General features: G+C 52.2%; 2 protein-coding genes across 2 annotated transcripts in view; one reads left to right on the top strand and one right to left on the bottom strand.

Moving 5' to 3' along the window:
- Nucleotides 1–4,219, top strand: part of MAP3K3 (mitogen-activated protein kinase kinase kinase 3) — a 36,577-nt gene extending 32,358 nt beyond the window's left edge. The window contains exon 16 of the mRNA XM_054396548.1: nucleotides 3,467–4,219. Within this exon, the coding sequence (XP_054252523.1) occupies nucleotides 3,467–3,695 (229 nt within the window). The 3' untranslated portion in view covers nucleotides 3,696–4,219. The remainder of the gene's footprint in view (nucleotides 1–3,466) is intronic.
- Nucleotides 4,220–14,471: 10,252 nt separating this feature from the next.
- Nucleotides 14,472–19,046, bottom strand: LIMD2 (LIM domain containing 2). Its single transcript, XM_054396553.1, has 4 exons — nucleotides 18,928–19,046; nucleotides 16,083–16,127; nucleotides 15,207–15,346; nucleotides 14,472–14,635 (listed from the first exon to the last, which is right to left on the bottom strand). Exons 1-4 carry the CDS (start codon nucleotides 18,967–18,969, stop codon nucleotides 14,476–14,478), a joined length of 387 nt encoding a protein of 128 aa, XP_054252528.1. The 5' UTR covers nucleotides 18,970–19,046; the 3' UTR covers nucleotides 14,472–14,475.
- Nucleotides 19,047–27,727: the final 8,681 nt, after the last annotated feature.

The raw sequence follows: 27,727 nt of genomic DNA, 5'->3' as shown, positions 1-27,727 counted from the left end.
GGAAACAAAAACCTGAGCATTACTGCACCCAGGAGACACTGCAGTCATCAATGCAAGGGACAAGTGGCACTTGGGTCCTTCCAGTGCAAAGCTGCATTCAGAAGATGCCATCACCATAAAGAGGAAATGAAACTGGTCTCCCCTTTATGCTCCCATCAGCCCACCATGCCTGATGTGTCCCTGCTCAAGGAGGTACCTTGGGGCATGCTTTATTCATAGTACTGTGAGAAATTGTAAGCCTTAAGCTCCTGGTTGGATGTCATTTTGTCCTCTCTATATCCAAAATGAGGTGGTTGTCTGAATCAGAAGCTGATTTGAACTCAAGACATAACCCATGGCAGGCTCTGCTGTGCAATGTCAGCATGCAACAGCTCATTTAGTTGTTCCTCCCTCAAGCTGAGAGCTGAATTTTGTACATCCCCTGTGGGTATAGGCTGCAAGAGTTGGGGCTGTCCAGCCTGGAGTAGAGAAGGCTCCGGGGAGACCTTAGAGCAGCCATCCAGTACCTGAAGGGGGCTACAGGAGAGCTGGGGAAGGACTTTCCACAGGGGCTTGTAGTGACAGGATGAGGGACAATGGCTTTGAGCTGGAAGAGAGGAGATTTAGACTGAAGATTAGGAAGAAATTCTTGATAATGAGACTGGTGAGACACTGGAACAAGTGCCCCAAGGAGGTTGTGGATTCCCCCCTCCCTGAAGGTGTCTAGAGCCAGGTTGGATGAGGCCTTGAGCATCCTGGTCTAGCAGGAGGTGTCCCTGCCCATGACAGGGGCTTGGAACTGGATGATCTTTAAGGTCCCTTCCAAACCAAACCATTCTGTGTTTCTATGATTTTCTGGTTTCTGCCTGCTGTGAGGTTTCCATCCTTCTTATATCCCTTACAAAAGATGCTGAAGGTTGTTTAGGGGAGAGTCCATTTGGTTATCAAATGAGAGCTATGTTTATAACACACTGAAAATGAAATTAAAGATGCCCAAACCTGGAATAATACAGAAGACAGAAGTCAGAGCAGAGGTGATCTGAAGTATGCATGGATGGAAACTGTAGCCATGCTATTATTGGCATAGCCAGGAACAACCTCTATGAAAAGGAAAGAGCAAAATGGTCCCATGTCAAAATACTAGCTTTGGAGGCCTTAAAAAAGGTGAAATTATAAAACTCAAGCAAATGACAGTGACAAGAGGTGTGTTTGGAACTCCACAGCAAAGCAAGCTACTGCTTCCTATACTTGCAGCCAGTGGAAATAGAGCTAAAGTCTCTCTCATCTGCAAAGAGTTAAGTTCTGCAGACTCTCCCAGTTGGGATGCTTGTGGAGAGAAAGGAGCACGTGCCCTTCCCCCTGGGCTGATGCAGTTGTGGATTTCCTCCTGGTGCTGACATGGGCCCATTCCCATCAAAGAGCTGCTGCCGCTGGCCAGGCTCCAGTTCCTCCAATCCCAATAGTCCCTTTGAGGGGGGGGTCAGAATTTTCCAGTCCCAGGGTGGATGCGCAGGGCTGAGAGGCTCAGAGACGTAACCAATCTGACCACCTGGCTCTCTGCCACTGCTGCAGGCCCCTCTCCAATTTTCTTTTTCCTAAATAGCAGAATATGTGAGCTATTTGTTATTGCTGGAGTGAGTTGACATGAAAAACATTCCTGCTGTTTGCTGAATATCTTAAAGAAACCGGATCTGCTTAAAGGGTATAAATCAGTCTAAACAATAACACAGCCCTGCTTGCTCTTGAGCAAACCCCCAGCACTTCAGCACACATGGTTTGCATTTTCTGTTCTCTCCTCTAGTAAAGTCTGAAATGGCTGGAAACCAGCAGAAGGTTTTCACGTTGGGTTTTAAACCTTGTCAAGAAGCCTTTTCTTGCATATTCACTGGGTTTGATTCCTTTCCTTCCTTGTCTTGGCAACTGATGCAAGTCTGCCTCTGAAAATGCTTTTTCTTTGCTTTTCACTTCAAAAGAGAGTTTAGCTTAAAGGTAGAGGAAGCAGTTTTGCCTTTTTAATGGAACAATGTGATCAAAAACGCAGAAAGGACGTGGACCTGTTGGAGAGGATGCAGAGGAGGCCACAAAAGATGATTAGAAGGCTGGAGCACCTCTGCTGTGAGGACAGGCTGGGAGAGCTGGGGCTGTTCAGCCTGGAGAAGAGAAGGCTCCAGGGAGACTTTAGAGCACCTACAGGGCTACAGGAGAGCTGGGGAAGGACTTTTTACAAGGGCTTGGAGTGAGAGCACTAGGGACAGTAGATTGAAACTAGAGCAGGGGAGATTAAGATTAAACATTAGGCAGAAAGTCTTTACTGTGAGGGTGGTGAGACACTGGAACAGGTTGCCCAGAGAAGTTGTGGAGGCCTCATCCCTGAAAGTGTTTAAGACCAGGTGGGATGAGCAACCTGGTCTAGTGGAAGGTGTCCCTGCCCATGGCAAGGGGGTTGGAACTGGATGATCTTTAAGATCCCTTCCAACTCAAACCGTTCTATCAATCTGTGAAAGCAGAGCACTGGATATTAGAAGCTCATTAACTACCTTTTGCTTAATCTATGTCCTGAAGGAATCCTTTTTGAACAAGACCCAATCACTGCAGTGCTACAGACACCCATCTCCCTGTGAAGGTCTTGGTGTCACTCTTGCATCAGGAACGTGGCTCAGCCAGGTCCATCATCACAATTTTGCCTTGGAGGAGCCTGCAGAGCTCCATTAACTTCAGCAGGAGTTTCCCTTCACCACAGTGATGCATCTGCCCTCCTGGCATTTCACTTTACTGCCTGCATAGTTTGGAGCTGTTAAGACTTTAATTACTTTTTGACAGACTACGATGTTTGGTTTCTTGTGATGTTAAGGGTTTGGGGGTTTTATTTGCCCCACATGGGAGTTCTGAGGCTGTGCACTGAAGGGGATCTTGCTGAAATGGCTTTGTGGGGTCAGCCAGCTCTGACTGACTAGACCTTGGTTAACAATTCGTTTGTACCTCAGAACTCCACACATGCCTCTGAGCAACCTGATCTAGTGGAGGATGTCCCTGCTGACTGCAGGGGGCTTGGACTGGATGACCTTTGGAGGTCTCTTCCAGCCCAAACCATTTCATGACTTAGCAGCAGCACCCACAACACCACTGAGGTCAAAGAGCACCTTCAGGGCCGTCTCGTGTGCACCTCCTGTCCGCTGTTGTTAACACAACTGTTTACTGAGAGCAGGATTTGAGCAGGGGGAGCAGAGCAGATGGCACCTCAGAGTTCTCAGTCAGTGAGAAGCACAGTGGAAAGCAGGCTCCCTGTCTCAGCTCTTCACTGACAGCAGTCAGAGCAGCAAGGCTGGCAGGTCTGGCTGGGCTTTGCTGAGCACAAAGCCATTTCAGAGCTGTTTGCAGAGCTCTTCCTTGATGTTGGCTGCTTGGAAGCTGTCTCTGAACACTCTGCATTATTGTGTGAGTCAGTCCTCACTGTTGGTTTGTTTTATTTTCCTCTCTGCTCATCCAGGAGCCTCGCTTGTACCGTGGTGGAAATGCTGACGGAGAAACCACCCTGGGCAGAGTACGAAGCCATGGCAGCCATCTTCAAAATCGCCACCCAACCAACCAACCCCCAGCTGCCCTCCCACATATCAGAACATTGCCGGGACTTTCTAAAGCAGATCTTTGTGGAAGCCAGGCACAGACCCTCTGCTGAAGAGCTGCTCAGACACCAGTTTGCACAGCTCCAGTACTGAATTACCTCCCTCGCTAGCAGCTCCTGCTGGGCTCTGGGTGCCCCGTCTGGTCTAGTTGCAACTGCCCCTTGTGGTGCTGCATCTTCAAAATGCCAACTCAGCTGTCCTAGTCCTTTGGGGAAAAGATGCCAAGGAACCTAGGGTCTGCTCTTGTGCCTGATACCTTTGTTTGCTGGACTAATGTTTGTTCTACCGACAGCTGTCCAAACAGAGCTGCATTTTTTTGCTCTAGCTCCCTTGATGTGGAAGTGCAGCTGGCTGCATGTTTTCTGCGGGCCCGAGAGCGGCGATCTGAGAAGCGTCTCACTGAACAGAGAAGAAACCTGAACCAGAGTGGGAACTGGAGTTCACAACAGAAACATGCAACAGTCACCCAGAGCAGCTCTCTCTACGTGTGGGTCACTGGTTTCCAGACTGCTAGGGCTTTAGAGGCATCTCTAGTACATGAATCCAGCAAAAAGCCATGTGTCATTGAGCATGCGCTCGCTATATAATGATGATATATTTTTCTTCTTAAGTATTCAGCATCTGAAGGTGTTCAGAAAATATTGATTCAGAAGTATGTGAATAGTGTTATTTTATAATGAAACATTGGGGGGTTTTGGGGTGGGGGTGAGGGAGGTCTTTCTAGCTAAATGTCAGGATAATCAGAAATGTTTCAGCAGAAGGCAATCGCTCCAGGGCCCGAGATCAGGGCTCTCCCACTGACGTTAGGAAATCCAGAGCTTGATTTCCAAGGCTTGATCTGTCCTAGCTTTGAGACAGTGTCAGTTAGTTTGTGTCCTCATGGCCAACAAACCTGTGCTCCTGCTTCATGTCCCTGGGACTGCTGGCTCTAAACAAAAGCCTTCTGGAAGGGAGTTCTGCAGAACAGCTTTCTGTCGCACCTATCTTTTTGGCTGGTAACTTCTTACCATCCTTTAAACCAAAGATAGCTCATCTGGTGCCCAGGAATTTACTTCAAGAAAAGCTTCTGTCTTTCTTTGAGGACCTGACCTAATGGAAAACTGAGTTTTTCATGGGGAGAAGTAGCTGGACACTAGTTTTCACTTGTGCACAGTAAGTTAGAATCAAGCTCAACCCTTCCGTGTGTGTGTTTTGTTTTACAGGCGTGCAAGTGTTCACTTAAAATTCCCATCAAATGTTCTGGCCCTCTTTGTATGAGTTGAATCAAACAGGGAACCAGAGAGAACCTTTGTAAGGCTGGTGCATTTCTCAAATGAACTGGAGATTCCCATGCCAGGTCCCAGCAAAATGTCTGCAGGTGGGTTTGGATCTGAAAGGTACCACACCTCTGAGAGCTGAGGTCCTGGTGGCTGGCTGCCCTGAAATACTGTGTGGGGTCTGGGCACTGCTAGTCTTTGTTTCACTCCAAAAGACCCAACAGTTTTTAAGTGCTGGGGATTCATGGAGTAATTTGAAGTTACCTGTGTGAAAGGAAAATAGGCAATATATTAGTAGCTAAAATATTGCTTTGTGGAGCAACACTAAAGGTGGTGTGCTCTTGTGTTGAAAACCATCTGAAGGCTCCACGTAACCTCCACTCTTCTCCACCATAAAAACTTGAAAGCAAGAAAATTAGCAGTTTTTAACTGAATGCTAATACCAGGATAAGGCAAGTTTTAGTGAAAGCAAACTCCTTGAACACACAATAAATACTGTGTTGAATTAAAAGAGATACAAAGGAACCCTAAAACCCCCTAACCAACCAGAAGCCCTAAAAGAATTTAACAATCTGAAGTTGTTTTTTCTGTGCCAGACTCTGAGCAATGAGTAATCAGTGAAAGCAAGCTGGTGGTGGTTTCACTTTCAGGCTCTCCTGCACTACTACAAGGGTGCACTGTTTAGGTTGCAGGCACTTAGGGGGATATCTTTTCTGAAAGCCCTTGTTCCATAATTTATTTAATTATAGTGAGAGCACTTCTAATGATCTTTTCCAAACCTGGAACTTGACTCCAAATTGTCACAGACACATGGCCTGACTTCAGGCCTGCACTTCACTGTCACTTGCAGCGAAGGGAGGTGAGGGCATGAGGCTTCTACCCTGGCTTTGCAGCACTCTGCTGTGGTGCAACTGGCTGCTGAGGAATGGGAAATCCTTTCTGGAGTCTTTGTGGCAGAAGTAGGTGGTCAGCACTCTCGTGGGGGCCTGGTAGCACTCTTCAAGCAGCACCTAAATATACCAAAGATTGGAACCTTTTCACCCAAACTGCAACCCAGCAGCAATCGAGAGTGCAGTGATGCTGTCTCTGTAGGTTTCTCTCTACCCTTGGCTTGTCCTCACCAAATTGAGACCTCCTTCTGTGGTCTTTTCTTGCTGTGTTTTGGGAGAACAGGGCATGAGGAAATGGTGTCACTTTTCAATGTTTCAAAGCAACTAAATCCTCAGGATCTGTTGTGGCTTTTACCTCATATCCATCACAGAAGGCTGTTCCAGAGCAGAGCAAAGAGCATCACGGACTGATGGGCTCAGTCCTTTACCCCTCCAGAGCTTCTGGTCCTTCCCCCACCACCTATGCTGAAATGTGCCTACTCTGTGTTACACACTTTGTATTGCAGTCTGTATTCATGGAAGAAAATAGCAACTGTAGAGTGACAGAGAACACGGGGGTGCCAGCTTGGACTTCTTGGATCCCAGGAGCTGCCCCAACGCCACCCGTTCGGCACAGGAAGAAGCCAAAGCATTACCTGTATGTTTGGAGATGCACTTTTATGAATGTAGTTTATATCTTCTCTTTTTTTAGCTCTTTTTACATCATGTAAACAGTGATGCCTCATACCTTTGTTTGGGGTTTTGTTTTGGTTTGGTTTGGTTTGATTTTATTTATATGGTAAAAGATCATATTTGGTGATTTTCTTTTTTTTTTTTTTATATATATATAGCGACTCGACTGTTACAGGGGAGGGGGGAGGGGAGGATGGGAAATAAATTTGACACCTTTATGAGTTTTAAAAAGGTTAAAAAAGAAAAAAAAAAAAAAGGGGAAAAAAAAAGCAGCTGGTTTTGCAGAGAATTTGCTGATGGTTTATAACGAGTAGAGCCGAGCCAAAATAACCTTCTTTGTTTCCTCACAGCCCTCTTGGTGATGGTAAAGGGAAGATCTGGATTCAGAAGTAGATAAGACCAGATTCAGACTGGGTAGAGGGAATAAATTCTTTACAGGGAGGGTGGGGAGACACTGGAACAGGTTGCCCAGGGAGGATGTGGCTGTCCCTTCCCTGGAGGTGTTCAAGGCCAGGCTGGATGAGGCCTTGAGCAACCTGGGCTGGCGGGAGGTGTCCCTGCTTGTGGTGGGGGGCTGGAACTGGATAATCTTCAAGGTCCCTTCCAACCCATCCCATTCTATGAATCTCTAAAAGCCCAGTGCTCCAGGGAGCAGCTTGGGGCTGACTCTTGCGCTCCAGCCTCTCGACTGGCAGCAAAAAAAGTTTCAAGTGGACATAAATGTAACTGTGCCTCTAAACTGAGTTACATCTGGCCTCTACCCTGGCTGGATTGGCAACAATTGGGACTGGAGCGGTGTAGGGCAGAGTGGAGGAGTGCCAGACTGACAATAAGCTATTGTGTCCACTCCAAATGTCAGCTTGTGTGTTCTGCTGCTCCTTCCAGGAAGGGATACATAGTGAACATTGAGGGCTGGGATCCTGCCCCCTCCCTGGAAATGTTCAAGGCCAGGTTGGATGAGGCCTTGAGCAGGCTGGGCTAGTGGGAGGTGTCCCTGCCCATGGCAGGGGGTTGGAACTGGATGAGCTTTAAGGTCCCTTCCAACCCAATACCATTCTCTGAGTCTATGACCCTTGCTGGAAGGTGCTGCAGAAATGAAGAATCTTCTGTAGGAAGGAAAAATTACCTCGTAGGAGTCCTGTTACCCTGAAACAGTCTGAGATTCCCACCAGAGAGGGGATTTGGCTGTCCCTGAGCTTGTTAGGAAACAAAAGTAACAGCATTTTGGCCTCGGTGTGACGATTCTGTGCATTCCAGGTTATTTGCTTGTTCTCCAGGAAATCTGATCTTTGCCTATTCTGCTGGTGGCAGGTTGCAGCAAATTGGATTGATTCTTTTTTGTTGTTGTTGTTGCTGTCGTTGTTGTTGTTCGTGTTTTTTTGGAGTAGTGTTCCAAAGGACTTGAAGATGCTCCAAACGGTTCCCATTGCTGTTTATTACCAAAACCAAATCAACCAAGAGGGGGATTGGTAGCTGCTCAGGTGGCACATGTTCCCTCCCAGTGCCCAGAGAGCCAGGGTGACCTGTGAAACCTCAGCAGATAGATGCAGCCCTGCTCTGGTAGGCAAAGACCAGATAGTTGAGCTGTACAGGGGGGGCTGAGGGAGATCCCAGAGATTGCTGCTTAGGTTAATAGCTGCTGGAGGGGAAAGGTTTGATCATTTGTACAATCCTGTGGCCATCACCTTGGTACCTGCCCTTGGAGCTGGGAGTATCAGTCTGCCATTAGTGTCCTCTGTGGTTTAATGGTGTGGGGGCTTCAGGTCATTAAACCCCAGCTTGTTTAGGAGCAAACCTCCCTGAGCAGCTCTGAGTTTCCCAGTTGGAAAAGGCAGATGTGCCTAGGAGGCAGCTCAGAAATGAGGAAAGGGACGTGACAGGCTGTGCAGAGCAGGGAGAAGTTGCTTTAACCTGGATTGTGCAGAAGACATTGAAGCAGTAGTCTCTATATACCGACCGGGGGCTTGCAGTGCAAAGCCAGGCCAATGTATCGTTTTATTTACAATAAAATTATCCTTTATATGAAAGCCTTCTGGTGGTGCTTTGCAGTGCAGTGGCTCTGACTTCCTGGCTGGTGCCTCAGGGTAAGTCAGTCAGACACTGAACTCCTTTTCCTTCTAACCAAAAGGACTGAAAAATGTCCCTTCAGGAGCTGGTTCTTTGGGACAAATGGAGAAGTGTCCTATTGGGAAGCATTTCTGCTTGGATCAGGTAAGTGTGGCCCCTCCATGGGGTTCTGCCTCTGAGCCCTGGAGCAGGCTGCCCAGAGAGGTTGTGAGGTCTCCTTTGCTGGAGACATGGAAAACCTGCCTGGATGCGTCCCTGTGTGGCCTGCCCTCAGTGATCCTGCTCTAGCAGGGGGGTTGGACTCTGATCTCTGCAGGTCCCTTCCAGCCTCTCCCATTCTGTGTGACATTCATCAATTGTCACTCTTTGGAGAGAGGTAGGATGGCTCCACCCCTCTTGTTACTGTGGGAAAACAGCAGCATCTCCATCTCAGAGACAGGAGCTGGGTGGGATTATTGGCTCTTCATGTGGAGATTGTCCTGCTGGAGAGTAGGAGCTGGGGTTTGAGGTTGGATTTTGCTGTGGCAGTGAGTTCTTCAGGTCTTGATCTGTAAATGCTCTTCATTCACCAGTGCTTAACGGGAGATCATCATCTGCTGGGGAGAAGACAGCTGGTAAGAAGACCAGGAGAAGATGGTTGGTATGACAATGCAAGATTCTGCTGTGTGGTGCTTCACCTGGGAACCCTCTAGAGAATATCCCAGAGAACCTTGCTGAGCAGAGAGCTCCAGTTCTAGCTTGTAAAGCTCAGGCTCCTTGAAAATCCAAATACCTGGAAACAGTTCATAGAACCACTAAGGTTGGAAAATACCTCCAAGATCATCAGCTCTGACCTTCCACCCAACACCTCTGTGGCCACTACAACCACACAGTTAAAGGTTCCTGAATTGTTTCTCCTTTGAATAGCTTGAGTGTGTCCAGAGAAGGGCAATGAAGTTGGTGAAGGGTCTGGAGAACAGGGCTGGTGAGGAGCAGCTGAGGGAGCTGGGGGTGTTCAACCTGGAGAGAGGAGGCTGAGGAGAGACCTCATTGCTCTCTAACTCCCTGAAAGAGGGTCAGAGCCAGGTGGGGCTTGGTCTCTTCTCACTAGTATCAGGTGATAGAACAAGGGGAGATGGCCTGAAATTGTGCCAGGGGAGGTTTACTTTGGAGATTAGAAACAATTTCTCTCCTGCAAGAGTGGTCAGGGATTGGAACAGGCTGCCCAGGGAGGTGGTAGAGTCACCATCCCTGGAGGTGTTCAGGAAGCGTGGATATGGCACTTGGGGACATGGCTGTGGTGGTGTTGGGTCCATGGTTGGATTCTTAGAGATGTTTTCCAACCAAAACAATTCTGTGATTCTCTGAATGTGTTGTCTGGGCCTGGAGAAGGCCTCTGCACTCCAGACAAATGTGAGCTATCACCAGCTGCCTTCCAGAGCTTCCCAGCAGAACTGGAGGAAACTGGGCTGGCTTGCATTGAGTGCAGCAGGGATCTGGGACAGGATAAGCTTTGCTGTCCCAGAGCAGGGCACAGGAGTGGGTAACCACATTGCCAAATATTTTCAGGCCTTATTTTTTTTCCAGCATTGCTATCTTAGGAGAGCACAGAAATAGAGCTCTTATAAAATCCAGCTCCACCACTCACAGAAATGCTCATTTTTTCCTGGTCCTGCTCACTCTGTTTATGCAGCTCCTAGTCTGTGGTGTCACAGTCACTTAGGCAGTGGTTTGGATGCCACCATGGTCCCTTGAGATGCTGCCCCCACCTCAGGCCCTAACCACAACCTTCCCTCTTCTCGCCTTTTCCCAGGCCGTGTCAGTTAAATACTGAAATATTTGTTGATGTAAAGTAGGAGCAAACAAGACCTTCAATGGGTTCAGGCTGATGCAACAGAAATCCCTGCACATGGAGCAAGTCCATGTGTGCTGCTGGTGTGCTGTTCCAGAGCAGATGAGAACCAGACAAGTGAAGTTCTCCCAGGACAAAAAAGTCCTTGTGGAACCAGAAATAACCACATCCCACTGCTCCCCCCTGACAGTCCTGCCTTTGATGAGGGAGGAATTGAGAAACTCTCAGGCACCTTTACCTGAGGAGGTCCTTCCCAAAGCTGGTGCCTTCTTCATTCTCCTTCCCACTTGATATCTTCAGTGTTGAGCTTTGCTTTAGGAGCATGAGGTTCACATCTCAGGCTTGTGTGATGACATGTAGCTCAGGGTTTGACCTGCTGGAAAGCAGCTCCATGGAGAAGGACCTTGGAGTCCTGGTGGACAAGTTCACCATGAACCAGTCATGTGCCCTTGTAGCCAAGAAGGCCAAGGGTCTCCTGGGATGCATGAAGAAGAGTGAAGCCAGTGAGCTTGAGGGAAGTTCTCCTTCCCCTCTACTCTGCCCTGGTAAGGCCTCATCTGGAATATTGCATCCAGTTCAGGAGGGACAGGGAATTGCTGGACAGAGTCCAACAGAGGCTATGAGGATGATGAAGGGACTGGAACATCTGATGAGGAAAGGCTGAGACTTGGTCTTGAAAAGAGCCTGAGAGAGGATCATCCAAGAGGAGTCAACCTCCCAGACCCAAAGGGAAGTCAAATGCAGATCCAAGAGGGAGTCAGCTCAAAGGTTATAGGTATCTGAAGGGTGGGTGTCAAGAAGAAGGGGCCAGGCTCTTTTCAGTGGTGAAGAGGAGGCTCTGAGGAGACCTTATTGTGGCTTTCCATTATCTGAAGGGGACCTGCAGGAAAGCTGGTGAAGGACTTCTTATGGAGTCAGGTAGTGATAGGACTGGGGGGATGGATCCAAGCTAGAGGAGGGGAGATTTAGATTAGACATTAGGAAGTTCTTCATCATAAGAGTGGTGAGACACTGGAACAGGTTGCCCAGGGAGGTGGTGGAAGCCTCATCCCTGGAGGTGTTTAAGGCCAGGCTGGATGTGGCTCTGAGCAACCTGCTGTAGTGTGAGGTGTCCCTGCCCATGGCAGGGGGTTTGGAACTGGGTGATGTGGGTCCCTTCCAAGCCTGACAATTCTGTGATCCTCCTTACACCCTTTAAGTACTGATCAGCACTGAGAAGTTCCCCACTCACTCTTGTCCTCTCAAGCCCCAACTCTCTCAGCCTTTCTTCCTGAGAGAGATGTTCCAGCCCCCTCATCATGTTCATAGCCCTTTGCTGTACCCTCTCAAACAGTTCCTTGTCCTCTTGGACTGAGGAGCCCAGGACTCCAGATGAGGTCTCACCAGGGCAGAGCAGAGGGGTAGGAGAACTTCCCTTGACTTGCTGGTCACACTCTGTGCTCCCCAGGATGTCTTTGGCCTGCTTGGCCACAATGGCACATTGCTGGCTCAGGGTCATCCTGTCGTCTACCAGCTAAAAAGACTTTATGGCTGATCATCCTGCTTGAGCAGAGCAGCAGCCTGCAGTGGTGAGGGGATGGGGAAGTGAAGCCAGCAAGAAACAGGAAGTGAAACCAAGGAGTCTGCTTTCATTTTCTACACTGACCTTGGGAAGGGGCCCTGCAAGGGGCCACAACTGAAACAGCAGCAGGAGACCCTTGCAAGGGGCCGCAACTGAAACAGCAGCAGGAGACCCTTGCAAGGGGCCACAACTCAAGCAGCACCACAAGACCCTCACTGCAGAGCAGTGTCTGACTGCTGGCTGTGTGTCAGTGGAGGCTGCAGGAAATGGCTTTTTTTAGGGTGTAAATCTGCCACCTGTGTGCTGCTGTGAGGAGGAGTTGGCAGCACCTGAGGGATGGGGACAGACTTGGTGAGGCTGAAGCTCCCTTGGGGCATTGCCAGGGTCTCTGTGTACTGTCCCTGCTGTGCTGGCAGTGTAAACCCTTGTTTTAGCTAACAAGGAGGAGTAACTTGTCCACCAGGAGGGCTGTCAGGCTCCTGGGGTCATCCAGCACATCTCTTCTCCAAGACCAGGTATGACTGCAGCAATCATGGCCAGCAAAGGGGAGCTGTGGAGATTCTGCTTGGCTGCTGGTGCTCACCCAGAACCCCAAAAGGACTTGTAGTGAGGGAGGAGTACCAGAGTGACCTTGGTTAAGAACACCTCTACTACACCATCTGTTCCTCCTGGGACTCCATGGGCCACCCATATCCACCTTTTCCTCCTCTTCAATCCTTGGCTCCTGTCTTCATGGCTGTGCCTGGATTCTCCCAGGCAGGAGCTGATGTTAGCAGCCAGTGATGGCACAGGAGCTGGTGCTGGTGCTAGCAAAGGCTGGTCCTCAGCTGTGTGGGTTCTGCTATTTTCTGTGCTGTGTGGGCTCTGAAGAGCCTAATTCTTGCAGCATTTGAAAGATGTGGGGTTCCTCAGAGCTTACTCCTTCCAGCCAGACTTGCAAGTGGTGTGTGGAGGAGGGAGGTAAATAATAATCAAACCCAGACTCACCTCCTTTCCCTGCATTAGGCTCTCCAGCCTGGTAGGTCATGTTGGGCTCATTAATTTGTATGGACTCTGCTGCCCAAATATCACAGCTGAGCAGCTGGGTTTGATCCAACCCAGAGCTGGCATTGCAGCAGTCAGGCCAGCTCTGGTGCCCATCCTGCCCACTGTGCCAGCTGCAGAGTGAATGGAGCCAGCGTTTGCTCGTGGAGGCAGGGCACAAAGGTTATTGATATGGGAGGGGAAGGAACTGAGCCACCAAATGTGTGCAGGGTGAAGGGGTGGATCTAATTCACAGGCTGATGAAGTCCCTTGCAGGTGGCCTGGGCTCCATGTGGAAGCTGGTGTGGTGTGCAGCTCCCAGGGTGGTCACACACCTCTCCCATGAAGACAGGTGAAATAACTGGGGCTGTTCAGCCTGGGGAAGGCTCTGGGGAGACCTTAGAGCTGCATTTCAGTATCGGAAGGGGAGCTACAGGAAGACTTAAGAGGGAATGTTCAGAAGGGCTTGGGGCAATGGCTTGAAACTGGAGCAGGCTGGACACCAGGAGGAAGCTCTTCACAATAAGGGTGGTGAGACACTGGAACAGGGTGCCCTGGGATGTGGTGAGGCCCCATCCACAAAGCCATTCAAGCTCAGACTTGGGCAGCCTGATCTAGTTGGAGATGTCCCTGCTGACTGCAGGGGGGTTGGACAAGATGACCTTGGAGGGTCCCTTCCAGCCCAATGCAATCTATGAATCTGCACTGGGTCCCTAATGGACTGCTCTGCCTCAGTCCTCCCATCACAGCCATATACCCAGGAATGCTGCCTCGCTCCTGCATAGGCAGGGGCTCTTTCCACAGGAAGAGGCAGACTGCCCCCTGGTCCCACCTCCCCAGACCCCTGGGAACAGAGAAGCAGACAGGGAAGGCTCAGAACCCTTGTATTACAAAAATAAAAGAGCGCAGGAAGGCCCCGCGCCAGGCTCCGGCGCCGAACGTACCGGTCAGAGGCAGGTATAAAAAACAGACACTGAGAAACGGTCACAGGGCAACATCCTTAAGGCTGAACAATCCCAGCTGAACTGAGCTGATGGAAACCAAGGGCCTCCTGATCTGGAGCCCCCTCCTCCCCCAAGCAAGGCAGGATTGGTGTGGCAGGAGCTGGGGGCTCTGCTGTGACTTGCAGGCCAGGTTAAGCTCTCTCCCAGGTCATCTCCTTTGCCATGGTGGCAGGCCTGAAACTTGGGAGCCAGAGAGCCCTGGGGCTGTTGAGCCTGGAGAAGAGCAGCCCCAGAGGGGATCTGATTAATGCTCAGCAAGAGCTAAAGGGTGGGGGACAAGAGGATGGGGCCAGACTCTTCTCAGTGGTGCCCAGGGACAGGACAAGAGGCAACAGGCACCAGCTTCTGGTCTGATATCATCAGGGAGAGGTCTTCAGGCTCGGGGGGTCTGCCCTGTCCTTATAGGTGTAGGACCCCTCTAAGCATCCTCCAAGGAGGGCTGGGCTGCCTCCCCTCCCACCCGCAGCCCCTTGTGTCCCCTTTGCTTTACATCAGCTCAGTTCGCCCCTGGCTCAGCGCTGCTCGGTGCCCTCTCTGCTGGGCTCCAGGGACGGCTGTGCTGGCCCTGCTCACGCCGACTTGGTCCCACTCTCCACCTCCTTGTGCACCCACAGCTCCTTGTGCTGCTTGCGCCCAAAGCCCTCGTCGTAGTTGCCTTTGCTCTTGAAGAGCTGCTGGAAGTGGGGCTTGCAGTAGAATTCCCCATGGAGCGCCGCGTAGCTGCCCAGGCTGCAGAAGGAGAGAGGATTAGCTGGGCTGCAGGTTGGGCTGGGGAGTGTGAGGCTTGGGGGCATGGGGACAGGGAGGAATGCAGATGGGGACCCTTAGGAAGGGCAACTGCTCACTCCAGCCAGTTGGTGCGGGGTGCTGGGAGCAGTGTTAATGGTCTGTAAAGATTGAGGAGGGAGCATGCGGGAAGAGGACTCTTAGAAAGGGTCATCTGCTCCCTGCAGCCAGCTCAGGGGGTTGGGCACTGCTCTGAGCAGCTTTAAGATCTGTAAAGTGGAGATCCCAAAGGGCAGCTCAGCCTTGGCTCTGTGTCATCTAGCAGGAAGTTGTGGCTCGGCTCTGCATTACCTTGGAGCTCTTCTTCCATGCCAGGTGGGGCTCAGCTGAAATTTGGGACCAGGTAGGCAGAGATGTCCCTTTTTGTGCTGTGCTGAGTGGGCTGGGGGTCTTCAGCTACCCCATAAGAGCAAGGGCTGTGATGGGTGGGAGGGTGGATGCACTATTTGGAAAGACCTCCCCCACCCAGGTAGGCAGAGCCAAGGTGGCAGCCACCCCCTCGCCATCAGCTCACCTCAGCTTGGTGTGGCAGTGCTTGCAGCAGAAGCAGGTGTTGTGGAAGACAAATTTGTCTGCCACCAGCCTCTCCATGGGATAAACAGTTTTCTGGCAGGCAGTGCACATCTCCTTCACTTGAGCCTTCAGGCTGAAGGACTGGGCAAGAGGACACCAAGAAAAAAAGGGAAACAGGATGAGGAAGGGATTTGGGAGATCCTGTGCCTGGCTACCACCACAACTCTCTCCCCTACCATCCAGTTGCTGGAGCATTGGTGTGAAGCAGCCCCACCTGCCCTTGCCCTCCAGTGCCCCGCTGGTGCTGGATTGGTTCCTCTCCCCCTCAAGCCTAGTGAGGCCACATCTGGAGTGCTCTGTCCAGCTCCTCAGTTCAACAGACAGGGAGAGAGTCCTACAGGGAGGCTACAAAGCTGCTGAGGGGCCTGGAGCATCTCTGTGAGGAGCAAAAGCTGAGAGCCCTGGGGCTGTTGAGCCTGGAGAAGAGCAGCCCCAGAGGGGATCTGTCAGTGCTCAGCAAGAGATAAGGGGTGGGGGGCAAGAGGCTGGGGCCAGACTCTTCTCCATGGTGTCCAGGGACATGACAAAGGGCAATGGGCACAAACTGGAACCCAGGAGGTTCCATCTGAACAGGATGAGGAACTTGTTCGGTGTGAGGGTGCTGAGCCCTGGAGCAGGTTGCCCAGAGAGGTTGTGGAGTCTCCTTCTCTGGAGAGCTTCCAAACCCACCTGCACATTGTAATCCTGGGCAAGCTGCTCTGGGTGCCCTGCTTTAGCAGGGGGTTGGACTGGATGATCCCCAGAGATCCCTTCCAACCCCCACATGCTGGGTTCCCCCCCTTGCTGTGCCTCAGTAGGATGTGGTAGTTGCAGGTACCTTGGAGCGCTGCACTGTGCTGCTTCCTGAGCTGTTCTTTGCCTCCTAAGAAGGAAAGAAGAGAAATCAAAATGAGAGCCTGGACTGCCAAGTCTGATGCCAAGTCTGAAGCTGTGCTTCAGGAGGAGCAGCAGAGGTTGGTACAGGCAGCTGAGCTGCAGGACCTTGGGGCACACCAGCAGCTTCTGCCTGGTTGTGACAAGGAATGTGGTGACCATCTTTGAACAACCTTGTCCAGAGGCCATGACCTCTGTCAGGTCCTCATGTGTGAGTCCCTGCCTGTGCTGTGCTGCTTTTCCTAAAGAGAGGAGAAGGAAGAGAGGAAAACAGAAAAAAAACTTCTGTACATATTGCAGAGAAGGAACTGGGCAGCAGGAGGCTGTGGGACTTGCCCAGGGCTCTGGGGGCAGAGCATCCAGCTCTCAGCCAGCACTGTTTGCTCTCTCAGACACAGCAGCATGGCACAGCTTGGTTTCTTCCATGACCAAGGTACAGTTGACCTCTTTTGTGGTGGTAGGACCCAAACACAGATCCAGGAGATGTCCCAGTGGAGGCACTGCAGAGCACACTGCCATGGTGACAGCTCTATCACTGAGGAGCAACTCTCACCATCTGCAGGCAACAATTACTGTCCTGGGCTACGCAGTGCAACCACCACACGTGTCTCAGGACCCACAGCCCCAGCAGTACCCCTCAGGAACAACCACAGCAGAGGAGAGGAGTCCTGCACCCACATCCCTGGGGCACAGCCTGAGAGAAAGGGCTGCAGCACAAGCCCCTGGCAAAACCTGCTCTGTGACCTGCACCAGGTCACTTGCACTGTGGTGGGTTCAAAGAAGAACAGAACTCCCAAGATTGTTTTGGGAACCAAATCTTATGGGAGACATCCCTCCAATGGAATTGTTTAGAATATTCATTATTTTCCTTTTTACACCCAAGAGTGATTTATTTATATTTTTTACTACTTTCTGCTGAAAATCTGTGAAAAATTTTAAAGGCATAGCCTTAAACTACCACATGCCCCTACTAGCAGCAGCTCTGCTTTGGTGGGAGAGGCTGCTCATGCTCCTTCTGGTCAACAATCATCTACCCCCCAGGACTGCAGAGTCATCATTAACCCTTCTCTTGCTGGAGGTGCAGAGGGCTCTCACAATGCTGCCAGGGTGGGTCTTTGCCTGCAGTAGGAGGGTGGTAGACTGCCAGTGCCCCCCAGGACACAACTGGGGTGCCTCTCACTCTCATGGAGCACTTTGTGCTGGTTCCCCCTCAGCAGATGTTCTGTGTCTGAGTTCCTCTCTACCCTGTTATCAGCCCTCAGGCAATGCACAGGAAACGCCTGTGCCGGGGTGAGAGCCAGAAGGCTTTGGAGTCCCTGCAGGCTCTGTGCATGCATGGAGGGCAGGAGGGGCAGCAGGGCATGACCAGAGGTGAAGACATACTCCATGGCTGAAGACATGCTCTGTAGTGTTCTGCAGCTTGGCAGAGGCAGATGTTCCTTGGAGGAATGGGGCAGAGAGATCCAAACACTGAGGTGCCTGTACCTCTGTCCCCAGGATCTGAGTGCCATCTCCTTCTGCAGTGCTCTCCCTTCTGCAGCTGCCAACAACTCATCTCCTCCCAAATCACCTCCTGCTCCTCCCCATCCACCCCCAAGTCCTGCACCCTCCCCAAGCAGACTGTTTGCACTGGCACCCACTGGCTCCCAGTCAGCCTCCTGCAACTGTTTCAGCCTCCTTTGCACTGCTGCGAATGCTCTCTCCTTTCACCCAGCAGGGACCAAAGGGCTGACCATGCCTTTAGCCAGGTGGACAAGCCAGGACTGCTCTGCAACAGAGCAGCTCACCCCCTCTGCACTGTCTGTTCCCAAGGCTGGGGCAGCACAGCCCCAGATCACCCCTCTGCCTCCTTGTCCATCCTCTTGCTGCTGGTCTGGCTCTGCTTGGCCAGCACTGCCCCTTCCCTCTGCCCCCAGGCTGATCTCCCATCCTCATTCCTCCTGCTTTGTCCTTTCCCCATCGTTTCTCCTTCGTATTTTTGGAAACAGTTTGCCTAGGAGACAGCACAGGAAACTCTCAGTTCACTGAGCTGCCTCCTCAGACGTTTCCCAGCTGCTCTCATGGGCTGAGGTCAGGGACTTGATTTTCCTCTCACTCCCACAAGGCTGGAAGAACGAAGCCAAAGTCAACAGAGGGACACGGGGCAGCGAGGAGGCTCAGGCCGTGTAAAACCAGTTGCATCCCTTGGCACTGGGTAAGGCAACCACAGGTGCTCTCCTGGGGTTAGGAGTCAGTGTGCTGTTTCCAGGCTCAGCTGAGCAGAGCTGAGGAAGAGGCCTCTTTGGAGCTGGAGCACATCCGTTCCCAAGGCTACCGGCAACGCAGCGCCGCTCGTCACTTCTCGGCAGCCCGCTGGCTCCATCAGGCACATTATCTATTTCATATCTGATATATCCTCCCTGGGGGAAGGGCCACATCCTGTCCCAGCAGGAGATGTTCTTGAGCCTTTATGTTTTTCCATCTCCAGTCGCTCCAATCCTCGGCAGCTCGCATGCTCTCCATTGTGATCAGGGAAAGCCATGGAAACACAAACAAACAGACGGCAACTGGAGACGAGAGCAGGGTGAGCAGCTCTGGACAGAGCAGAGCCTGGATGCTGGTGTTGCAATGTGCTCAGCAAACAGCACCTTCTGCTGGAACATTCCTGTCCCCAGTCTGTGGTTTGAGTAGCAGTGACACTGCCTTTGATCACCCTAAAGTGTCAGGTCTGGCATACAGCTTCTGTACACAGCCCTCCAGCCCTGAGAGCCCAACCCCAGGTGGAAATTCCCATACAAACCACTACATACATGAGCTGGGGGTGGGCTGGCAGGTCCTGTGGCCTGGAACATGGCTCCTTCCCCTCCTCTGTCTCTTTAATCCTGAGCTTGAAGTTTGTAGGTCGATGTTCCCTGAGGAGGTGTCTAAGACAGACCTCTTCTTGCAACACCTGGAAAGGAAATGTCAAGAGGAGCAGGGTTGGTTTCATCACCCCAAAGCCAACATCTGCACAGTGCTGCAGGACCTGGCCTGTGACAGCAGCGTGCTCAAAGCTTCCTCCATGGAGACAGAGCAGCCTCTTTAGCCTAGGGATTCCTTCCAAGAGGTTTAGGCACACCAGGCTGCACTGGCAAACAGGAGATGCAGGGCTGGAATACTGCTTAGCTTTAGGAAGGTGGAAGGTGATCTAGGGGCTCTGAGCTAGAGCTCAGGAACTCTAATCCTGTACAAAGATATTGGTTTAGGGTGGGAGAGGGCTGCTGGAAACATGAGCAGAAGGTGATGAGATGACATCTGCTCCAAACCCGTGAGTGGAAGGCAATTGTCAGGCAGTGGCCAAACTGTCAGCATCAGGGCAGGGCTCCCACCCCCAGCCACAGCCACTGTCTAGTGAATGCAACCCCCCAGTGTTTCACTAACATGACCACTAAAGAACTGCTGTTGCTGGATCCAGGGCTGTGATTTCAGTCTAATTTTAGCCCAGAAAAGCCTTGCTGAACAGAGCAGATCGCAGCTCAGCAGAGCAAGTGATGGGGATTTTGTCTTCTCCAGGGAGCCCACATCGCCTTTAGGCTGCAACCCACAAGCTGTGAGCTCTGTGATGTGCTGAGTGCCCAGGAGGGTGACTTTGACAGGTCTTGGACCAATTTTAATGCAGCACAGGGAAGAAAAAAGAAATAATCACCCCTTTTGGTAAAAATGAGCTGAAAAGGCACTGTCAGATCCTCAGGGGGTTTTCCCCATTTCCCCTTACCTTCAACACAGCCATAAAAGGTCAGGCTTGATGAGCCCTGATCTGCATCTGCAAGACAGAGCTGTGGGGCTGAGCAAAGGGTGCTGAGGGAGGAGCAGAGCTGGGGAGAGAAGGGTGAAGGGTTGGCTGTGCAGCTCTGGGATGATGGGGATGTGCTGGGGGCTGGCAAAACAGCACCTCACACACATTCCAGTCTTAGGCTGCTTTCCTCTCCTGGTTGAGCCTCTCATCCTCACACTGTCACCCCAAAAACTATCCTGCTGCCCAAGGGCTAGGGTAGACCCTAGATGTGCTGGGGTGGAGGGCTTGGGGCAGGGGATATCTTCACAATGCCAACCTGGTGACATTTGCAAACAAATCCTGGGTCCTGGGTGCTCTTTGGCTGTCCCAACACCCAGCAGCTGACACCAGGCTTGTGTTGTGTCCAGCAAAGCACCCAACATCAGTGGCTGCTTTCAGAGCTGAGAGACCTCTGCTCCGGGTCCTGAGCAGTGGTTGGGTGAGCTGGGGGGGCTGGAGGGCCCTTGTCACAAACATTTCACAGCCTCATCTGACAAAATGGCTCCTGCTTTACCTAAATCATTTCCTGTCTCCTCTGTGGTTTGCTTGTTATTTCCTGCTCACTGAGGGCTGGATGGCAGCACACAGGCAGCTGCTGCTGTGCACTGTGTCTGCTGGGGTCAGGGCAGGGCTGGCTGAGGAGCAGTTCCAGCATTAGGGGCTCCTGGCACAGTCCACAGCCCCTCTCTGCCCCTGAGACAAGACCTTCCCTCTCATGCCTCCAGGATCCGTAACAGTGCCTGCAGCCCAGTTCCTGCCTGAGGAGCCCAGAAAACCTCAGGTCCCTCCACCACACACCTCTAATGCACAGCCCTCCCCTTTTCACCTGCCTTTCACCTTCTCCCTTGCCTTTGCAGCATACATTTCCCCACCCTCACCTTCCCTTCCTCTTCCCTCACAGCTCATCTTCTTCCTCTACCCCAGCCACCTTCTTCACCTTGGTTTCCCCAGTCTCTCCATCATCCCCACCTCCTGCCCTTCACCATAAGTCACACTCCCTGCCTCCTTCCACCTTTTTGTTCCTCTGCTTCTCTTGCCCTTAAACCCTGTTCCCTTCACTGCCATCCCACTTATCCTACCCCACAGCTTGATGTCCTCCATCCAGACCCAGCCTGCAGGTCTCCTTCCTCTCACTCTCCCTCTGCCCCTCCATGCCCATACTCTGCAGCCCCTGCCCAGGCTCTCCCAGCCTTCATTTCAAGCAAGAGGTCCCCTTGGGTGTCTCTGCTCTACAGACACATGAGCAGAAGTTGCTAAATGTCCTTCCTGCCAGAGGACAGGAGGCAAGAGGAGAAATCTCAAAGGGGAAGGGTGTGCTGAAGAGATAAGGGAAACACAACAAGTCAGAAACCACAGGAGGGTTTCTAAGAGGCCCTCAGCTGCTGTCATCACTTTTCCAAGGAGCCATTAGTCTGCACAGGATGGGATTTGAGCCCAAGGCACTCCACACAAGCCACCACAAGCAGAGGATCCTCAGTGGCACAGGCTGCCAAGCTGGTGTTATGAAGTCCTCACAATTGCTAGGGCAGCTCTCCAGTGCAGTGGGGGCTTGCTGGTTTTCTGAGGAGTGCAGAGAGCATCTGTGACAAAGCAAGAAAGCCAAGTCCAAGCCTCCAGAGTGGAGGCTGGCACCATGCTGCCAGACCTGGCTTCTCCAAACTTCTGTTCCTTAAGACTCTTAGCCATCTACACAGGCTGAGAAGAACAGAACTGAAGACTGAGGACATTTCAGGTTGTGGGCTCAGGACAAGGTGAGAGCTCCATTCTTCCTGCCCCACCTGGGAGCATCTGATGGCTGGTGTGGAGAAAAAAAAAAAATCCCCTTTCTCTGAGGGATACAGGCTTAGACTGTCTGCCTGAGGAGGTGGAACAGCTTCTGATGGCAGGACTGGTGGGCACAGCATGGCAGACACAGAGGGAGGTGGATCTCGGTGTGCTCCAGAGGCACAGCACCACAGCCAGCAGGATGCACCTGGTGGCCAAGCTGCCAGCTCTGCCTGCCCAGGTCATCACCAGCAGCTGCCAGTTATGCTCTGGGAAGGGGTTTTTTGTCATCTCAGCAAGCTAGTCTTCAACTCAGGATGTTAAGGTTGGAGCTTGTCTGTCATCTGCAGGAGCTGTGTGCCTGCTGCTGTGTGAGGGTAGCTGGAAGGGTGCTGCAGCTGTGTCTTTAAGCACCAAAGGAGGAGCAGTTGGAGGTGAGAAAGGCAGAACCTTTGCCTAGGAGCCTCTCCTGTCCCCTCACACCTTCCTGCCTGACCCGGTGGACAGATGTAGGGAGAGGGAACCACCTAGGGTGGCCCCCTCGAGGAAATTTCCCAGTCCTCCTGAGAGTGACCTTCCTCCTGCTAGGACAGATGGGTGCAGGGAACCTTTCCCCCTTACCCTGCCCAGCAGGGCTGCCCAGACTGCCCTAGCTGCTGAACCAGCCAGCTCCCCCCAGTCCCCTGCTCTGCCCTAGCTGCTGAACCAGCCAGCTCCCCCCAGTCCCCCTCTGCCCTCACTGCTGAACCAGCCAGCTCCCCCCAGTCCTGCCCCTGCTGCTGACCAGCCCTCCCAGCTCTGCCTAGCTGAACCAGCCAGCTCCCCCCAGTCCCCACTCTGCCCTCACTGCTGAACCAGCCAGCTCCCCCCAGTCCCCCTCTGCCCTCACTGCTGAACCAGCCAGCTCCCAGTGGGCCCCAGCCTGGTGTGGAGCTGATGAGTTTCCTGCCCAGACCCAGGCAAGCAGCAGGACTGCAGAGGGCGAGAGGCCTCTCTCTGCCATCTGGTTCCCATTAGCAGCGCTGGGAAGTGCATGTTTAGTGCTGGGATCACTGCACCACTGCCAGAGGCTTTCCCAAAGCGCAACGTGGGGAATCCAGGCCCCTTCCTCCTGCACCCTGGGAGGACACCAAGTGCCCCCAGCAGCACGGCGGCATGGCAGCAGCTTGGCACCTCGGAGAAGGTGCCCGGGCTCAGCACCTCGGAGAGGATGCCCAGGCTCAGCACCTCGGAGAGGATGCCCAGGCTCTCCCCCTGGAAATAGAGAGCTAAGGTGATTGCTGTGGGGAGTGATGTCCCCAAGATCTTGTGCAGTATTAGTGTAGCCTCCACACAGGGCACACCACTGACCCTCCAGCTCCATGGCCAGCCAAGCCCAGCCCATGGTGTCTCTCAGCAAGACTGGAGAGGAGGTGAAGACGAGCTGGTAGAGCCTGTCCCACTGCCCAGCTGGCCTCTGTTTCTGCAGCCTTGGGGCCTCACGGCCAATCCACACCATGGAACAAGGTGTGGTGCAGAGCTGGTGTCAAATGGCCCAGTGCAAGAGCCAGGCACAGCATCTCCAGGGAAGGAGGCACAGTGTCCCCACTGATGCTTCAACTACTCAAACAAAAGGAAAGAGACAGCAAAGTGCAGCTTGGGAGGGATGATGGAGTAAGCCCAGTGGTCATGGCTCCAGCTTTAGCCATGGAAGACCTTAATTCAGCTTCAGATCTTGGTTCCTTGTGTGGCTTCAAGCCAACCACTTGACCTTACCAGTATATGGGACCCAGGGCAGGTCCCTGCTGGTTTGACAACAGGATGGAAGACTGCAGGGAGGAGCAGATGAGCCAATTCTGTGGACACTATTGCCCTATTCATCAGGTTTCTGGAGAGCAGCAGCCCTACCTCACAGACCTGGTCCCTGCCTGCCCCTCATGGCATGGAGCTACCTTCCACCAGCCTGCCCCACTAATCTGCTTTCCATCCACGTTCTGTGCCTGGGCTGCCTGCTGAAAGGCTGCCAGTGGGCAGGAAATCTGCAGCCCAAGTGCTGAGGGATGCTGACAAGGAATAGTTGTGGGGAGGAACAGGGCTGCCTTTGTCAGGGCAACAATGGGGGACCCACAGTAGTGAGGAGGGAGCCTGAGGGAAGCCCCTGCCCTCCGGCTCTGCTCTCCCACCTTTGGCCCTGTCTTGGCTTGCCTCCCTTGAAGGATCAGGGTCAAGGAGGACCACATTGCTCTCTAGCCTCTGTATCTCAGTGGGGAGGCAGACAGGGTAGGAAGATGCTGCTAGGATTTCTCCTGTCTCCAGAGGTGGAAATTGAAGCATAGAGCAGCCCAATCTTGGGACTGGGGCCATGTTTAATGACATCCATTAAAAACCATGCTCTGAAGGCAGTTTCTGCTCCCTAGGATCTCCCATCTTGCTAGAAGCTAAGGCAGAGCAGCCAAATACAGCAGAAAGCCTGCTGGGAGGATGAGAAGATTCTCTTTTCTGCCAGAGACAAATCCTTCCCAGCAGTGCCAGGTGATGGAGAAAGCAGCAGTGGCCAAAAATTGTAGGTTGGGAGATTGGACAAAGGCAAAACTGTTTCAGTGGGAAAAAGCCTTGGAAGCTCTATGGCATGGCACTCATTAAGTGCAACACAAACCTGGTGCAAGCAAGCATGACAGGCAAATAGTTCATGCTCCTTCCCTTCCCTGTTCAGTTTCTCCACAGTGACCTCCAGGCCTCACCTTCTGGTTTCCCATGGGAATGTTCATCCATTTACTGGCATGCTGGCATTGTGTTCCTAGTTCTTCTCCCACCATATTTGCCTCTCAGAGGGATTCATAGAGTATTCACAATTCCTTATCAGTCTTGTTGGGTTTTTTTAGCAGGAGAAGCCAGCTCCTTGTAACCTGTTCTCAGGGTTCTCTGTCCTGCAGCCCCCTTGGTTGCTCGCTGCAAGTAGGGGAGCTGGCCTGGAGGCACCACACTGAAGGAGATCTCAGACCTTTGTATTCTGCTATGAACACTTATCTGGCACCCCTGGAAACATCTGGCCTGATGTGCTGCCTTCCTCTGCCAGAAATCCTAGATGCTCTTTCTTCTTCAGTGCCCTCCACTTGCTGAGCTGCCTCCAGGCTACAGCAGCTTCGTGTGGCAGTTCCCCAGTGCCTGCTCTGACACAACTCTACTTCAGCCATTTCTAGGACTCCAGTTTCATCTTCCTGTTTGCTCATCTATTTTTTCTCACCAGGGGCAGATCTCCTGACTTCTAAAGAGGCTGATAACCAGCTCAGTCCCCGTTAACAAGTTCAGCTCTCTCCTCGTGGAAGGATCCAAGTGTCCTCTTTCTATTTTGCTCTTTCCTATCCTTTTTCCTGTCTCCACCTAAAATAATCATTTCCCTGGGGCATGGTGACAAGTGCTTTCCTCAAACCCAGATTCATGAGGCCCTGTTGTTTCAGAAGTCAGTGATCATCTCCAAGGAAGGAACTGAGCCAGCATGATGTGATCTGTGTTAGAACCACACTGCATTTTATTCTGCTTCCCAGCACAGAATCACAGAATGTTAAGGGCTGGAAGGGACCTCCAGAGATCATCAGAGTCCAACCCCCCTGCCAGGAATGCATCCAGGCAGGTTTTGAAAGTCTACAGAGAGGGAGACTCCAAAACCCCCCCTGGGGCAGCATTTGGTGACTCTTCCAAAACCTGTTCCTGAATCTCACCTTTTGCTGTTCTCCAATTAAAGGACCTGTGATTGCCTGCAATTTCCCCTGTCCCCAAACACAACCTGCAAATGTGCTGTTGGCCAAGCTCCTCTGTGGAACAGCACCTGTGAAACACCAGACTTTGGACTGGCACTTCCTCTGTGGGTTAGCCCATCCATCTCTTGAGCTCTGAGAGCCCCTCCTGAGAGTTTCTGCTCTTTCACCATCAGCAGAGGCAGCGAGAGCAGGAGTGAGTCCTCTTCCAGGCACCCCAAAGCACAGCACAACCACTTTCCATCGTCCCTGCCTTCCTCCCACTCCTGTGCCTTCCTTCATTTGTGAATTGTGTCAGTAAAAAAAGCCTCCACAAATCATATTCACAGGTGAAGTCTCTCAAAGGATCATTCTTTTTGAGCTGTTCTGTTATCAGCCTTCACCTCCATTCTCCCTGTTAGGATCCAGTATAGGACCTGGTGCTCTGCAAGGCCACTGGAGTTCACTGGAGCAATGCATGTGCTGGGTAGAGCAAACCCTTGAGAGGCACATCAGAGGTTGCTGAGGCTCCTTGTGTCTGAAAAGCCTTGAGCTGGCCATATGGAGAGGGTTATGGACACACCACCAGAGTGAGAAACATGTCTGAAGTGTGCTTAATATTGATTGCAATAATCCCTTCACCCTGGTTTCGTATTTTCCAGCCCAGAGCTTGGCTAACAGCTAGGTAAGCTCTGCAACACCCCCAGATGGCAAATGAAAATGACTCAAGTGGAAAGTGAAAGGCAGAGACACCTCTGGGGGAACACGGCAGCTGCCTGACAATGGACAAACAGCCCTGCAAAAGGTAGGGATGGGCAAAAAGACAAGAAAACCCCCAGCCCCATGTAGGACTGGAGAAGGTAGGTGTAGGCTCTCAGGGTGGACCTGTTGAAGGAAACCTGAAGAGGAACTCCCTTCCTTAATGAGAAGTCTCATGGGACTTTGTTGACCAAAAAAGGTCAGGAACCTTGTTTTGAGCTGAGAAGAAAAGAAGATGCACCCAGAAGATGCAAAGCCCAAGAGGTTGGTTCTGATGGACCCTCACTCCTTAACTGGGAATCTGCTTCTTGCAGGGCTGCCATTTGAAAAGGAGATTAATGCTGGAGCTGGTTTGGACTGGGCTTGATCAGCTGCCCTGCAATTATTTCGTAATCTACGTTAATAATGCTGCAGATGTGCAACTCCTGGCCTTAAATACACAACAGCTCAGCTGAGGCACCAGATGTCTTCCTGGCCAGGGCCCTCACATGAGGTCTTCAGTGGACAAAGCCCAGTTTCCAAGGCGTGATCCAGGTTGCTGGGTTATGGTGGTCTTTCCAAACTGCTGCCCACCCCATGAACAAAAATCAGCAGGAAAATTGATCCAAAAGATGACCTACAAGGTGGCTTAGCTGGTCTCAAGTGATCCAAGGGGATTAGACAAGATCAGACTGGCTCAGAGCATGGTAGTTACAGCACCAGAGTGGGACTTGGGAGACCTGTGCTGCATTCCCAGCTCTGCTCCTGAATTTGGGCTGACAGTGGACAAATAATTTCATTTTTTCTGTTCTCTTTTCTCCTCCTGATGAAAAGAGAGTGGCTCTCCTTTATGAAGCCCTGGGAGATCCCTGGCTGTTTAGGGTTATGTCAGAGCTCAGGGTATTTGTGTTGTTATTAAATCCCACAGTCGTGCAACAGCCTCCCCTGGGAAGTGATGAAAGACCTGTGGCTGGAAAGGTTTCTAAAGCCAGGCAGTAGGAGACACACCGTTGAGAATTAGCAGGTATTAGTGAAGAGGGGGGTGAGGCAGTGAGGATCTAACAGGTTTTCTTCCATCTCTGCTCTTTCTGATCAGCTTAATAAAATGGATCTGTCTAGCCCCCCACCGGCATGGACTGCAGCACACAACAAAGAGGGAATTACGGCCCTGACGGGGAGGGCGAGCCCCGAAACACTGCACCCCCAGATGCTCGCTGCATCGGATCCGGAGGTCGCAGGCCTCCGCTCGCTCCTGTCCCCAAGGGGCGCGGGGTGCAAGCCCCTCGCTCCCCAGCTCACCCAGGGCACGGGGTGCTCATCCCCCGCTCTGCAGCATCGCTTGCCGGCAGGCTCCCGGAGCTCGGACCGCGGCTCCTTGCCCCCGCCTGACCCCGGTGAGGCCACCCGGGGCCGAGAACAGACCCCACTGTGTTTCCCCCCACCCTGCGACCGCCTCGGTCGAGCCTCCTCCCAAAGCCAAAAAGTTCCCTGAGCATCTGGGTGGGACCTGCCCCCGAGGGGCTGCGCAGGGCGGGGATGAGCCCCAAGCTGCTGAGTGCCCAGCGGCGCTGCTTCCCGGGG

Source organism: Indicator indicator, chromosome 37 (assembly GCF_027791375.1).
Source record: "Indicator indicator isolate 239-I01 chromosome 37, UM_Iind_1.1, whole genome shotgun sequence".
Classification (NCBI taxonomy): Eukaryota; Metazoa; Chordata; class Aves; order Piciformes; family Indicatoridae; genus Indicator; species Indicator indicator.
The sequence above is the reverse complement of the archived record's forward strand: the minus strand, read 5'-3'. Positions and strand labels throughout refer to the sequence as shown.